The sequence below is a fragment of the Mycteria americana genome, chromosome 8, assembly GCF_035582795.1.
Source record: "Mycteria americana isolate JAX WOST 10 ecotype Jacksonville Zoo and Gardens chromosome 8, USCA_MyAme_1.0, whole genome shotgun sequence".
Classification (NCBI taxonomy): Eukaryota; Metazoa; Chordata; class Aves; order Ciconiiformes; family Ciconiidae; genus Mycteria; species Mycteria americana.
In genome coordinates, this window is record NC_134372.1 from 26533492 (window position 1) to 26547867 (window position 14376).

The 14376-nt window shown below is 57.7% G+C and overlaps 1 protein-coding gene across 1 annotated transcript; it reads right to left on the reverse strand.

Annotated features, from left to right (window-relative positions):
* Positions 1–5251: 5251 nt before the first annotated feature.
* ADGRG5 (adhesion G protein-coupled receptor G5) lies at positions 5252–10514 on the reverse strand. The gene is given in 16 exon segments (XM_075511031.1): positions 5252–5326; positions 5444–5726; positions 6350–6446; positions 6541–6601; positions 6603–6810; positions 7112–7230; positions 7800–7906; positions 8056–8113; positions 8272–8303; positions 8306–8387; positions 8536–8670; positions 9614–9740; positions 9847–9899; positions 9901–9959; positions 10072–10261; positions 10476–10514. Coding segments are annotated over 16 exon segments (1725 nt in total).
* Between the last annotated feature and the right edge of the window lie 3862 nt (positions 10515–14376).

Here is a 14376-nt window from a genome sequence, read left to right on the forward strand (position 1 = left end):
TGGGAAAGCAGCCCGGACGGAGTGTCCCTGTGAACCGTCCCGCTCCCTGCAAGAAACAAGGGAGGCGAGAAGCAGGGCAATGAGCCCAGGCCCCAAACCAGGGGGAGCTGGGGAGGGGGTGCCCCATGCCCCCCATGGCACATCCCTGGAGGAGGTGGACTGAGATGTGGGGTGCAGAGCCTGGATGCAAGCCCCCAGCCAGGGCACGCGGCTCCCACTACCCATCCCAAGGCTGGAGATGGGCACCTTGCCCCTCACCCTCGGGACCCCGTGCCGGTGGTGGGAGCTGAGGCTGGAAGCCTCGTGGCAGCGATGGGCACTGCAGGAGCAGACAAAGCTGCTGCCAAGCGGCCCTTTGTGTGCCCTGAAAAACAGCTGGGTGGGAGAAAGCTGGGGCTGGCAGGAGTCAGAGGAAGGAGGGCAGGCGGGGAGGGCTCTGGGAAGTGCCCTGGGTAAATAGTTGCTCTTGCAGATATTTTCAATGGCTTGAATGAGACTTTTCTTTCTGCTGGGGGAAGGGTGGAAACAACCTCCCACTCTGGCAGGGAAGGCGATGAAGATAAAAGGTGGCCACGGCACCGGGGGTGCCATGGCTGCACTGGGACCCGCAGAGCAAGGGACATCCTGCACACTTGCATCGCCCCCCACCTTGGTTTAGTTTCCAGCTCCAAGCCCCAAATGTTCCCGGCTCCCACGGGAAGCGGCTCACGCGGCCTCACGCGGCCAGACCATGGCTAATGAGGCCGCCTTTGAAGCCCAACCGTCACCACACTGCAGGGAGCAGGGCTGGCTCTGAAATGCTCTCTCATGGCAGCCGGAGCCAGGAGAGCATCGCAGCAAGCCAAGCCTCCCACTGCGGGTCATCCTGACCGGCTCCTTTGGGAAACGCTGTAAATCCGCCTCCCAGGAATAATGCTGCTAAACCCAGCGGCAGCTCCTGCAGGATGAGGCCCTCCTGGAGGGGGGGATCAGGTGTGGACCCCATGTCCCAGTGAGGAAAGGACATTTTAGGCCATCTTTTTGCTGCTGTTTATGGAACAAAGAGCCTTTGTCTGCACTTGACATTATCAGGCATTATTTTTAGGTCAATGTCTGCACTTGGTGATCTTATCGGGATTATCTGTAAGTCGGCAGGCTGTGCTGCTGTTTTCAAAGACGCTGGCTGAACGTGGCGAGGGAAGAAATCCTTGTGTTGTCCCTTGCAAGGGACTTTTGCCCTTGGGCTCAGGCCAGCAGGACTTACTCAGCCTGATAAAGGTTTATTGCTCAAGCTGGGGAGTTCCTCAAAGCCCTAAAAGTTCCTGAAAACCCTAAAAGTTCCTCAAAGCTGTAAAAGTTCCTAAAACCCCTAAAAGCTCCTAAAACCCCTAAAAGTTCCTAAAAGCCCTAAAAGCTCCTAAAACACCTAAAAGATCCTAAAAGCCCTTGAAGTTCCTAAAAGCCCTGAAAGCTGCTAAAGCCCTAAAAGTTCCTAAATGCTCTTAAAGTTCCTAAAGCCCTAATAGTTCCTAAAAACCCAAAAAGCTCCTAAAGCAATAAAAGATCCTAAAATCCCTAAAAGTTCCGAAAAAACCTCAAAGTTCCTAAAAGCCCTGAAAGCTCCTAAAAGCGCTAGAAGATCCTAAAAGCCCTAAAAAGTCCTAAAAGCCTTAGAAGTTCCTAAAAGCTCCTAAAAGCCCTAAAAATTCCTAAAAGCCCTAGAAGTTCCTAAAAGCCCTAAAAGTTCCTAATACCCTTAAAGTTCCTAAAAGCCTTAAAAGTTACTAAAAGCCCTAAATGTTCCTAAAGCCTGAATAGTTCCTGAAAACCCTAAAAGTTCCTAAAAGCCCTAAAAGATCCTAAAAGCTCCTCAAGGACCTGGTGCTGGCATCAGGTGAGTGGGAGCATGCCAGGGGAGCATGGTGGCACAGCCATGGGACAGGCAGGCTCTGGCAGGCAAGGGCACATCCTGCCAGGCTGCTGCCGGCCAAAGCAAGGCAAGTATGAGCAGAGGTGCCCCAGTGCTATCTGAAGCCGAGGGTGAGCCAGCGAGTGCCAGCCCTGCTGCCAAGCAGTGACAGCCCCAGCCTAGGGTGCTAAGACCCCCCGAAAAGCCCCTTGGGAGATCATGGTGCTCCCAGGGGAGGTGCAACTGCAAGCGGGGCTCAGCCCAGCTCCAGTGGGTGGAGGAGGAGGGTGAGGATGAGGATGATGAAGAAAATGAGTGCTGGTGGGAGGGGATGTGCAGAGGTCCCCCATCCAAATCTGATGAGTCATGCCAGGGCAGCCTTGGGAACCTCAGAGGACGGTGATTCCAGGGGAGCCCAAGGAAGCTCCGGAGCTGCCTTGAGCGGCTGTGGGTGCTCCTGCTGCTCCATTGCCGCTACTCCACCTCCCTCAGCCTTGCTCCTGAAAATACATCAAATGGGGAGGTGGGTGCCCCCCACCCCACATCGGGGTTTCTCTGTTGGGCAGCAACAATAAGTGACTCACCAGGTGCCAGGGCTGTAAAACCCAACTGTAGAGAGAGCAATAAACCTGACTTATTTGTTTAGGCTCAGTTTTGCAAATAAACCCGCAATGATGTCAAGGAAGTCTGGGGGAAAACTGGTCCCCGGTGGGTATTTGCACAAGCAGTGGGTGAGGATGCTCCAATGGGATGTGGGAACCGGGCTCGTCTGCTCCCTAGCAGCCAAGTCCAAAAGTTGAATACCAAAACAGAGCTAAGGTCTGCCCCCTCTGCCATTTCCAGATGGATTTATTATCTCCCCTGGCTGCTTGTTTCCCAAAATTTGGAGGATTTGCAATATTGACCCCTGGAGTTAGGGCTGGCACCAGAGCCTGAAGGCACCATGGTGACACCAAGCCACCTTTCCTGGGGAAAAAAAGGATGGCACAACCCCCTCCGGCAGCCCGGCACCAGCCTCCTGCAGCCCGGCACCAGCCTCCTGCCTGATAAGGCACAGGGGAAGGTAAACAGGATTCTTTCTCCTTGGGAAGGTTAGATGGGCCGACTCCCCCTTCTCCTGGCCGCGGTGCCCCGGGGCTGGGGTGAGCCGGCTCCGGCACTGAGGGGCACTGGGGGTGGTGGGAGGTGGGAGCCCACCCTGCGCTCTCAGGAGACCTCGGGGAGTTTTTTGACCCTGCGTCTGGCACAGCTGGGTGGAAAAAGTGGCTTTTCTGCCCCTGGTCCCCAATAACAGACTCAGCTCCCTGGGGACCACTGTGCCTCGTGGGTGCCGTGTTCCCGCTGCTGGGAGGCAACCACCAAGCAATTGTTTTCCAAGCACCACTGCATACCGGAACAAGGTTTACTCATGCGCTGGTGTTGGTGTGTAGGCAGGCACCAGCAGCTGGCATGACTCACACCGCAAGCCCTGAAATCTCGAGATGGGGAGGAAGGGGCACGGAAAGCACATCCCAAGAGAAACTGGGGGGATGGAGCCACCGCAGCCGGGATACGACTCTCCTGTGGTGGGGCTCATGGGGGACAAGCTGGGTGCTTGGCACCTCACCAAACCCCCAGGCTTCTTATTTAATAGCTGAAGTCAGCCGCCGGAGCGGTGAGACATGCACAGCTCATCGCCACATGGCGGGAGTGCACCCACAAGCAGGGAGCACCGTGGTGCCTGGCGGGCTGGAAGGCAGGGGCACATGGCCCCAGCAGGACGGGCTTTTGTCCTGGCCACCAGCAGGAGGGATGGAAACTCAGTGGCACTGGCAGCCCCTTGTGCATGGAACAAAGAACAAGAGCCAGCAGCCTCCTTCACTGCCCAGAACCAGGCCCCGGAAAGCAGCCAGCAAGTGAAATGCCTTTTGGCAGAGCAGCACAGGAAGGCAGAGATGGGCAGCGTGTCACCCCATGAGGCTGCCCAGTGATGCCTGGTTCCCTGGCACTAGACCAGAAAAAGGCAGCACCAGCAAATGGCACCTCGCTGGCGCACCCTGCAAGCTGCAAGCATGGGGGTGATGGAAACCCCGCTGCCACCACAGGCGGTGCAGCCATGCCAGCATCACTGCATTGTGATGCTGCTCTGCATCCCAGCAGGCAGAGTGGGATGCCCAGCTCCAAAATCTCAGGCACCAGGAAAGGCAAAACCATGGGTGCAGTTCTGGGTTAAGCCCGGTGTATGGGGATGCACGGGGCTCAGGGCTGACTTGCTGCCTCCAACCGATGGTTTTAGTCCCTGCAATTTGTCCTCTCTGTTTATTTCCTGCAGGCTGGACTGCTTAAACCCTGATGAAGCATTTGATTGTGTTGAAGAGCTCTGCTTGGAGTCTGCCTTCCTAAGTGAGAGCAGGAGGAAAGCTGAATTACCGGTTCACTTACTCACTTCCCACCACCTCCTCTGCCCCAGCACATCCGCTCAATGCCAAGCCAAAACCCTGCTGGCCCATTTGCCTGCCAACCAGGGGCTGTGGGTGGCCTCCATCCCCATGCTGGCTTTGGGGCGAGCAGGAGGGCTTTTGGTGGGGTGCTGTTGTGGGTGAAAATCCGGGGTCAGGGGGGGGTTGGGGGTGCCACAGCCTTACAGACACACTCACCAGCCCCCAGCTGTGCCAGCACCAAATGGGTTGGGGGGCACCTAGCTGGGGAGATCTTGCTTCTGCCTGTCCCATGTAAGATGATCCGGTGGCAGCTCCCCAAGAGGGCTCGGACGTCCCCTCCTGGCTGTTAGGGGACTCTTCTGCACTGCTAACCAGTACTGCTAACCAGCACCACCGGAGGCCCACCAGCCCTGCTGTGTGCACAGTCCAGAGCTGGGACCATCTTCAAAGTCCTCGTGCCATCTAGTGGGACCTTCACTAACAACAAGGCAGAGCATGGCTACTGGCTCTGCCGGCTCTGCCTGCCACGGGGCCGGGGGTGATGAGATGGCAGCGGACGGCTGCCGGACCCTGGCCAGAGCCGCACCAGCTCCTCCAGCAGTGGAGGAGACCTGCATCAGCAATTAAACAGTGCTTTTAATGAGAAGTGTCCACCTTCAACAGAAAAAATCGATGTTTGTTACTAACGGAGGGTCTGCGAGCCGGCAGGGCTGCCCTGCTCCCCAGGGGAGCACAGCGCCCGTAGGGCCCCAAGCCACAGCCCCGCAGTAGCAGGCAGCTCCCGCCGCCCAGAAATCCAGCTTTGCAACACAAATGCTTCCCCTGAAGAAACATATGGTGTCCACAGCACTGGCTGTCAAGCCTGGGGGATGCTGTCATGCCACATCCTCAGGGAGCAGCCCCCAAGCTCCCTCACACGCCCGAACCCCACCATTGGCGTGCGTTATCTGGAGGTGTTGCTGATGCAGCTCAGCTTGCTCTGGCAGTGCACGGTGATGTACCAGAGGCAGACAAAGACCTGGGGGTGGGTGGCAACACGGTCACTGCCACGGGTGCACCGAGCTCCTGCAAGGAGCAGGAAGGTGACAAGGACCCTGCTGCTCCCAACCCATGGAGTGCTCGTCCCCCAAAACACCCCTGGTGCTCCCCACAGACCTTGTAGGGAGTTGAGGATGGTGAAGAGGTAGAGCTGGGGGATGCGGAACATGCCAAAGCTGAAGAAGGCCAGGCCCCAAGTGGTGCCCAGCAGGCAGGTGAGCTCCAGCACCATCACCCAGTCCTTCCTCGCCTGCCACTTCTGCTGCCATATGCTCCACAGTATCATCACCACCCTCCCCAGCACCAGCGTGTTGAAGAGCAGGATGAGGCTGGTGTAGCAGAGGGTGGCATAACAGGCCAGCAGGCTGGTGAGCCAGCACCTGGCGGAGGGGACTCTTTTGGGGACAAGAGCCAGTACCCCCGAGAAGGAGCTGGGCACAGGAAGGGCATGGCAGCAGTGCCCCCAGGTGCGGCAAGATGGAAGCAGGCAGCCGGCAGAGCTGGGCTTACCAAAAAGTGGCACCTGGCAGAGCTATGGCTGGCTCCTGCTGGCCCCAGCCCTGGGTCAGCCCCATGTGCCTGGAGTGCCCAGGGTGCCCAGGCTGCATGGGGTTCCCAGGGTGCCCAGTGTGCCCCATGTGCCTGGGGTGCCTGGCATGTCCAGGGTGCCTGGTGTGCCCAAGGGGCATGGTGTGCTTGGAGTGCCCAGGGTGGCTGGTGCGCCCAGGGTGCCTGGAATGCCTGGGGTGCCTGGCATGCCCAGGGTCCATGCTGTGCCCAGGGTGTTCAGGGTTCATGCTGTGCCTGGGCTGCATGCTGTGCCTGCAGTCCATGCTGTGCCCAGGGTGCCAGGGTGTGCGGGGTGCCTGGGGTGCATGGTGTGCCTGGGGTGCCTGGAGTGTATGGTGTGCCAGGGGTGCCTGGGGTCTCCAGGGTGCCCAAGGTCCATGGAGTGCCCAGCGTGCCCAGGGTGCCCGGGGAGCTGGCAGCCCGCTTCATTCACATAGTTGTGTTCCTGTAGCCTTCAGAGGTGCTGATGGTGTGGTATCCATACATATCTGTCTTGAAGACAAAAGCTGCCACGGCCAGCGCGGGCAGACCTGCAGGCCTGGGGACAGGCTGTGTGGGGCTGTGCAGGGGCAGCTGTGCCATGGGCAGGCGTGGGCAGGCAGGGCCAGATGGGGGCCCACTCACCCCAAGCGAAGAGGCAGAGCTCGAGGAGGTAGTGCTGGATGTAGACATTGTAGACCTTGATGGAGGAGGAGGAGGAGGAAGTAGAAGGCCTCAGCGGCCATCCATGCCAGGGCGCAGAGAAGGCTGGTGTGCAGCAGGGTGGCAGTGACCCAGCAGAGCCCCTTGGTGCCGGTGGCCAGTGGCATGCTCAGCAGGAAGCTGCAGTTGAGCAGGAGCAGCGCAGCCAGGATGTGCACATGGATCCTGGTCGTGTTGTCCCTCAGCTGCTGCCTGCAAGAGGGGGGAGGGCAGGGGGTGCTGGCGGGTGCCTGCTGGATGGCACAGCACTGCATGGCACGGTGTGGCACAGCGTGGTGAAGCATGGCATGGCATGGCACGACATGGCATGGCACAGCCCAACGTGGTATACATGGTATGGCATAGCAGGGCATGGTATCGCACAGCCCAACATGGCATGCATGGCGTGGCACGGCATGGCATGGCGTGACACAGGCCAGCATGGTATGTATGGCATGGCATGGCATGGCATGGCACAGCTCAATGTGGCACGCATGGCATGGCGCAGCTCTACCTGAAGAAGCAGCAGAGCAGGAGGGCGCAGAGGGTGGCAGCAGCCGAGAGGGAATAGCCAATGGTGCTGATGTGGGTGAGCGATGCCAGCTGGGCTGGGCTCAGGGCACCCGCTGGGAGCTGCCAGGAGTGGGTAGGGAGCGGGTGAGCTGGGGCAGGTCCCACGGCAGCACCCGCCCACTGGGAAAGGGGGGCCCCCTTGCAAAACCACCCCCCTGGCCACCCTCCTGGACATCCCCCATACACCCTGTACCCCCTCATACAACCTACACCCACACCTCCAGGGAGGAGGAAGAAGGATGGAGGGGAGAAGGAAGAAGGATGGAGGGAAGGGGAAAAGAGGAAGATAGAAGGAGGGAAGGAGGAAGGAGGGAAGGAGGGAAGGAGAAAGGAGGATGGAGGATGGAGAAAGATGGAAGGAGGGAAGGAGGAAGGAGGGAAGAAGGAAGCAGGAAGGAGGGAGATAGGGAAGGAGGAAGGAGAAAGGAGGAAGAGGGAATGAGGAAGAGGCAAAGAGGGAACAAGGGAAGGAGGAAGAAGGAAGGAGGGAAGGAAGGAGGAGGAAGGAGCATGGTGGTAGGAGGAAGAAAGAAAGAAGAAGGAAGGAAGGAAGGTGGAAGATGGAAGGAGGAAGAAGGAAGGAAGAAGAGGGAAGGAGGAAGGGGGAAGGAGGAAGGAGGGCTGTGGACCAGCAGGACGGCGAAGTAGGTGAGGTGGTCGCAGTAGCAGATAATGGTGCCCTCCCTGTGCATGGTCTCACAGCCCTCCCTGCTCCAGCTGCCTGTGCTGCCTGCACCTGCCGGAGAGCCACCATCGGAGAGTGGCACAATGGCCAGGGAACAGAGACATCAAGGGGATGCCAAGCCCTGCCAGGGCTGCCTGGGATGCAGATGGGAGATGCCTTCAGAGTGGCACCAAGCTGGCATTGCCTCCGGCCACACTTACCGGCTCTGGGCTGCCAGAAGACGCAGGTGGCATTGGAGGCATCTTGGTGGAAAGGGGACTGAGGGGTAGAGCTGGGGACCTTCTCTGCTCCCTGGGGACCCCAAAAACCTTCTGGTCCCAATGCAAAGAGGGGACACTTTCTCTTTCCTCAACTCAAGGGGAAATGCTGGTGGTGGGAATGCTCCTGGCTCGTGCTTGCGGTGGAGCCCTGCTCACCAGTACTGTGTCATGCCAGAACTGGATCTCCATGGACAGCTGAGCCCAGCCACGTGCCCACTCTACAGGAAGGCTCCCAGCACGTCGTTGTTCAGCATGGAGCTGTTGTGGGCATCCTGCAAGAGTTGGGGTGCCTGTGGGGAGACTCCCAGGTCCCCAGGACATCCCACCCACCCCAAGCATCTCAGCAGGGGGTGGGTGAGGGGTTGGGTGTGCTGCTGGTTGAGGATGCTCGGGGGGTCCGTGTGAGGACCTGCAGCTCACCTGGAAGATGCAGGGGCTACGGATGTAGATGCAGATGAGCTCCTGTTCCACCCCCTACACCTGAACACCCTCCATGAGCTCTGCCGGGAAGTTCATGGCGTGTCTGAGCCTCCTGCCACCACCTGGCTTCACATCCTGCGCCAGTGGGCAGGGGAGAGATGGGTTTGGCCACCCCGTGCTCAGCTGGCTTGGGGGAGGTCAGGGTGCTTCCCCGGCCACCCCCCCTAGCACAGCCACCCCAGTTACCGGCGTGGCCCCACGGCATCTCCCCACCCTGGCAGCAGCTCCAGCTCTGCCACAGTGCCTGCGAACACACAGATATGGCAGCCACTCCCATCTCGACATCAGAGCCCTCCCAGCCTGTAGCCCACGGTAGTGCTGTGGGTGGGGGGGTCCCTACCAGCCTCGCCACTGGGCAAGCATGGAGCTGATGGTAACGCACCAGGATGCTTTCCCAGCGGGATTTCACAGCTTCGTGGGCTCCCCTAGACAGTCTCTGCTCCCAGGTCCTGAGCTGGGGGTCCTAGCTGGCAGGCAGGTACCCCTGCCTGCAAAACCTCCCTTGTCCTGCAGGAAGGAACCTCAAGCCAGAGTGGTTGGGCCTCCCCAGCAGGGCAGCTCCACGGCCAGGGGAAGTGCCATGGTGCCGCCATGCGACCCCCTTGCACTGGGATGGGGAAGTTGCTCTGCGCACTCCCTGCCCTGGTTTCCCTCTCCCTTCCCACTGCAGGGAGGTGGGAGCCAGGACTTCCCTTTTCATAAATCAGAAGAGCTTCAGGATGGATATCCTGGCTCTTGGCTGCAGAACACCCCTCAGCTTTAGAAGCCCCTGGATTTATCCCAGCAATGGTGCTGGGGACCTGCAGCCCCGTCTGCCTGCAGCACCCTGGCAGAGCTGCATGTCAGGAGGCTTTGCTGGCATAAAGCATCCTTGGAGGATGATGGAAACCCAGTGTGGGCAAGTGTCAGCCACCCCAGCATCCCCCCAGCACCTCCCACTGGAGATGGAGGAACGGAGGGGGCTAGGGGGGTACTGTCATCCCCTGGGAATATCACCAGCAGCATTGGGGGAACCAACCATCCTGCTGCTGAGGTTTAACCCTCTGAAGTGCTCAGTCATGAACGTGAACATGTAGGTATCCATCATGCTGCCCGTGAAGTGGTATTTGTCCCGGCGGGCCAGCTTCTCTTCCAGCTGGTTTAACCTGCACAGGGAGGGTGTTTGGGGCAGGGTGCAGCAGGATTCAGCCCTTGTGGGTCTGGGGGGATATGTGAGATCTGGGGGACAGTGGGGCGGGAGCCAGCGCTCACCTCTCCCTGGCGCGGAGAGCACTGCCGCAGCCCTGCTGCAAGTCCTTCTCCAAGGGTGTCCATGTCGCTCTCCATCTCCCCCAGCTCTGATGGAGCCATTTCAGGAGCTGAGCCTCAGCATTCGGCACCCTGCCTCGCTCCCTATCCCGCCCCAGCCTGGGGAGCCCCGAACAGCCCTGAAAGCACCCAGCCCAACACCAGGATGGGAGAGGGAGACCTCCCTACCTTGAGCCCGCAGGACAGAGGTGGTGAGGCAGAGGACAAGAGCGATGAGCAGTGGGATGGGCATTGCTGTGGTCCTCTCCTGCAAAAGGCACCAGGGACCTGGCCAGCTCTCCAGAGCCCCACCCACGTCCTCTAGGACCTCAGCCCTTTCCCATGTGCTGGGTGCAGGACAAGGATGGGGTCCCGGAGACTTCCCCCCACCCCCAGCAGCCAAGCCCCACCAAAGCCATCACAGCAGCAAAGCCCCAGCCCGGAAGCACCAAGTGGCTGCCCTGGAAGCGGATGCGAGCGCGGGGTGAGGAGGAGGGTGTTTGCCACAGCAACCAGGGTGCAAGATACCCTTCGCATCCGTTTTACCATCAAGGTTGTAAAACCGCGGGGGCAAGGCTTCTGCTTCCCCCCACCACAACCAGGACTTGGACCTCACTGCCATCCCAGCCCATGGTTGCAAATCTCCGGCAAGCAGCCTGCAAGCCAGAAGGGTTGCCGGCATGCTCTGCCACAGTGCTGGAGCTTGCACTGAGCTAGGGACAAGGAAGTGTCCCCAGTGCAGGGTGGGGGGAAGGTGGCTGGCACCAAGATTTGCATCCATTCCAACACCACAGTCAGTGCCACTCACAGCAATGCCTGCTGCGGTAACACCACTGGCACCGAAAGCAGCAGGGGAGAGAGACTGCAAGTCCAGCAGAGCTGGAGTGCAACCCTGATGCACAAATGGTTTTTACTATGGATGCAGCGATGGTATTGATGCTTCAAGGCACTGAGCCTAGCAATGGCCAGTGCAGCCAGAGCCTCCCAGGGCAGGAGCAGCAGTGCACCTCCCAGGCTAGGAGCAACAGTGCAGTGGGCAGCGCATTGGGCAGCTGCCTGCACAGGCTCCTCTCTGACCCCCAATGAAGGACAGCTACCACATCCCCTTTAGGATGTTTTGCAATAAATAACGCTTTTACTTCTCACCGACGTAACCCTCGGATCCCCAGGGCACCCAATGCAGGTGCTTGCCCCAACCTCCCCTGTTGCCCAGCACAGCCCAGCACAGCCCAGCAACGCCGAATGCCATCCCCACCGCTGCCAAGCTGGAGAGGGCCTTGTTCCCTTGCTGCACCCTCTGGAAATGGCAGGGCGTGGGTGTCACTTTGGGTGGGTTTTGCCTTCGTGGGGAGCAGCCTGGCACCCTGGCGAACCCCCAGTGCTGTGCTAGTCCCCTGCATCCCCCCCCTCACTCCGGCGAAGCCCCTACCTTGGGCACGGCGGATGCTCCAGCTCTGCCTGCGTGGCAGTTGCGGCAGCAGAAAAGGAACTGTTCGTATGCAGATGAGCAAATTAAATCAAGAGAGCTTTTAAATTTCCTTTTGCTTACTCTTTCTTGCAGCCCAGTGAGGGACTGAGGCTGGGGGGAGCATCCCCAGCACTGCCAAACCCAAAGGACACAGCAGACGGCTGCGATTCAGCATGGCCCAAAGACAACCTGCTCCCCAGGCATGTCTGATATAATTAACCTTCTGCCTCTAATAAGCTTCTCCCCACCACCAGCTCATCAGCAACCCCTGCTCTCCCATGCTGAGGAGCCTGGTCAGCTGCTGCGGCAGCACCGGCACCACAACGGTCCCACCAGGGCAGGAGCCAGGCTCCAAGCAGAGCATCCACACAGCCTGGTTTGATAAGTGTGGGAAGTCAAGCCACCAGGGCAGAAGGCAGTGTGGCTGAGCAGGGATCTGCTGCTAGGACTCAGGTGGAAAAGGAAAGCATACAGACATTGGGAGCAAGTATAGGCGATGCGGGAGGACTATGGAGGTGCTCTTTGCCAGGGCAGAAAATTCACGCGGCCAAAGCGCAATTAGCGTTCAAGCCAGACAGCACTGTGAAGGACAACAAAAAGGGCTTTTCTAAATATGTTAATAGCAAAAGGAGGATTGGAGATAACACTGGTCTGTTGCTCAATGAGGTCAGTCACCTCACAAATAGGGACAAAGACAAAGCAGAGACGTTTAATGCCTTCTTTGCCTCTGTCTTCAACACCGATGATGGGCCCTAGGACCCCCAGAGTCCTGTGTTGGAAGACCTGGGGGGATAATAAACTCCCAGCCAACCCTGAACATGTTCGAGACTTGCTGCTCCAGCTGGATGCACATAAGGCTATGGGGCCCAATGGGATTCACCTCAGGGTATGGAAAAAGCTGGCCAATGTCATCATGCAACCTCTCTCCACTATTTTGCAATGGTCTTGAGAGTCTGGAGAGGTCCTAGTTGACTGGAAGCTGGCGAATGTTGTCCCCATTTTCAGGAAGGGTAAGAAGGAAGACCCTGGTAATTACAGGCCTGTCAGTCTCACTTTAGTGCTGATAAAATTATGGAGATGGTTATTCTGGGAGTTATTGAAAAGCACTTGAGAGACAACACAGTCATTAGTCATAGCCAGCACAGGTTCACAAGGGGAAAGTCCTGCTTAACCAGCTTAATTTCCTTTTACGACAAGGTCACCCATCTAGTTGACCAAGGGAAGCCAGTAACATGATGGTTTTGGATTTTAGCAAAGCTTTTGATACTGTCTCTTACAGTATCCTTGTGGACAAAATGTACAGCACACAGCTAGACAAGTCCACAATACGCTGGGCAAGCAAACGGCTGACAGGTTGGGCTCAAAGAGTTATAGTAAATGGGGTCACACCAGGCTGGCAGCCAGTTAGCAGTGGGGTTCCCTAGGGCTCAATTTTAGGGCCAGTGCTCTTTAATGTTTTTATAAATTATCTGGACGCAGGAGTCAAATGTACATTAAGGAAGTTTGCCAATGATACTAAACTAGGAGGAGCTGTGGACTCCCTCAACGGTAGAGAGGCCTTACAGAGAGATCTGGATAGGCTAGAGAGCTGGGCAATGACCAACCATATGAAATTTATCAGGAGCAAGTGCTGGATTCTCCACCTGGGACGGGGTAATCCTGGTTATATGTACAAATTGGGGGATGAGAGGCTGGAGAGCAGCTCCATGGGAAGAGATCTGGGGGTTTGGGTTGATGGCAAGTTGAATATGAGTCAACAGTGTGCCCTGGCAGCCAAAAGGGCCAACCATGTCCTGGGGTGCATCAAGCACAGCATCGCTAGCCGGTCGAGGGACGTCACTGTCCCACTCTACGCTGCACTGGTGTGACCCCACATCAAGTACTGTGTGCAGTTTTGGGCGCCTCAATATAAGAAGGACATCAAACTATTAGTGTGTCCAGAGGAGGGCAACCAAGATGGTGAAGGATCTTGAGGGCAAGACTTATGAGGAGTGGCTGAGGTCACTTGGTTTGTTCAGCTTGGAGAAGAGAAAGCTGAGGGGTGACCTCATTGCTGAGAGGTGACCTCATCACTGGGGGCTGACCTCATTGCAGTCTACAACTTCCTCAAGGGGGGCAGCGGAGGGGGAGGTGCTGATCTCCTCTCTCTGGTGACCAGCAATAGGACACAAGGAAATGGAATGAAGCTGCATCAGGGGAAGTTCAGGTCGGACATTAGGAAAAGGTTCTTCACTGAGACGGTGGTCGGTCACTGTGTCTCGTCCCACTCAGTGGGTTGCGAGAGGGGTGAATCTTTTCGATTCCCTGATTGTTTGAGTACCGACAAAAGCTGATCTCTGCTCGGCAGAGCCGCGTGGTTGGCAGAGTCATGACAATGACCCAGAGGAACAGTCTGGCCAGCAACTTTATTAACTGGCGAATTCCACAAACGGACAAACTTAACGACCTGACGAGTTTAATGAACGAACAAAGGCGATTTGGCAATGGAGCTATTTTCCAGGCAACCCCATCCCAAACTTGCATATATATATTGGAAAAGCAGAGGAAGAGAGAAGCAAGAAAAGGAAAGAAGAGAGGAGGAAAGAGAAAGAAAAAGTATCACCACCCTTGGATCCCGCGATGACGATGACAGACGTAGCAATCCTCCAGTGGTGGGCGTGCGCGCGCCTCCCTGGGGGGGAGGGGGGGGGCAAGCCTTTTATAGGCTAATCCCTGCCTCCAGGTACGCCCCTTCAAGGACTTACATGGTTCTTGTTCTAGAAAGTTCTCAATCTTCTGCGCAGGTGCTGGGGGAGGGGGGTGGTCGTGAGGGGTCTCTTGGGCAGTTGCAAGCCCCTTCCTCAGATCAACTCTGTGTGACCTCTGGCCATACATGGTCAGGTCTGGCAGAACCTGGAACCGCGTGGCCTCTGACGTGCTCTCCACATCCCGCTCTTGCTCTCCCCCACCCCGTGCTCACCGACCTGCTGTTGCCATGCAAATAGTGCTTCAAATCGCCACAATGTTTGAGACATTAACTCTTTCAG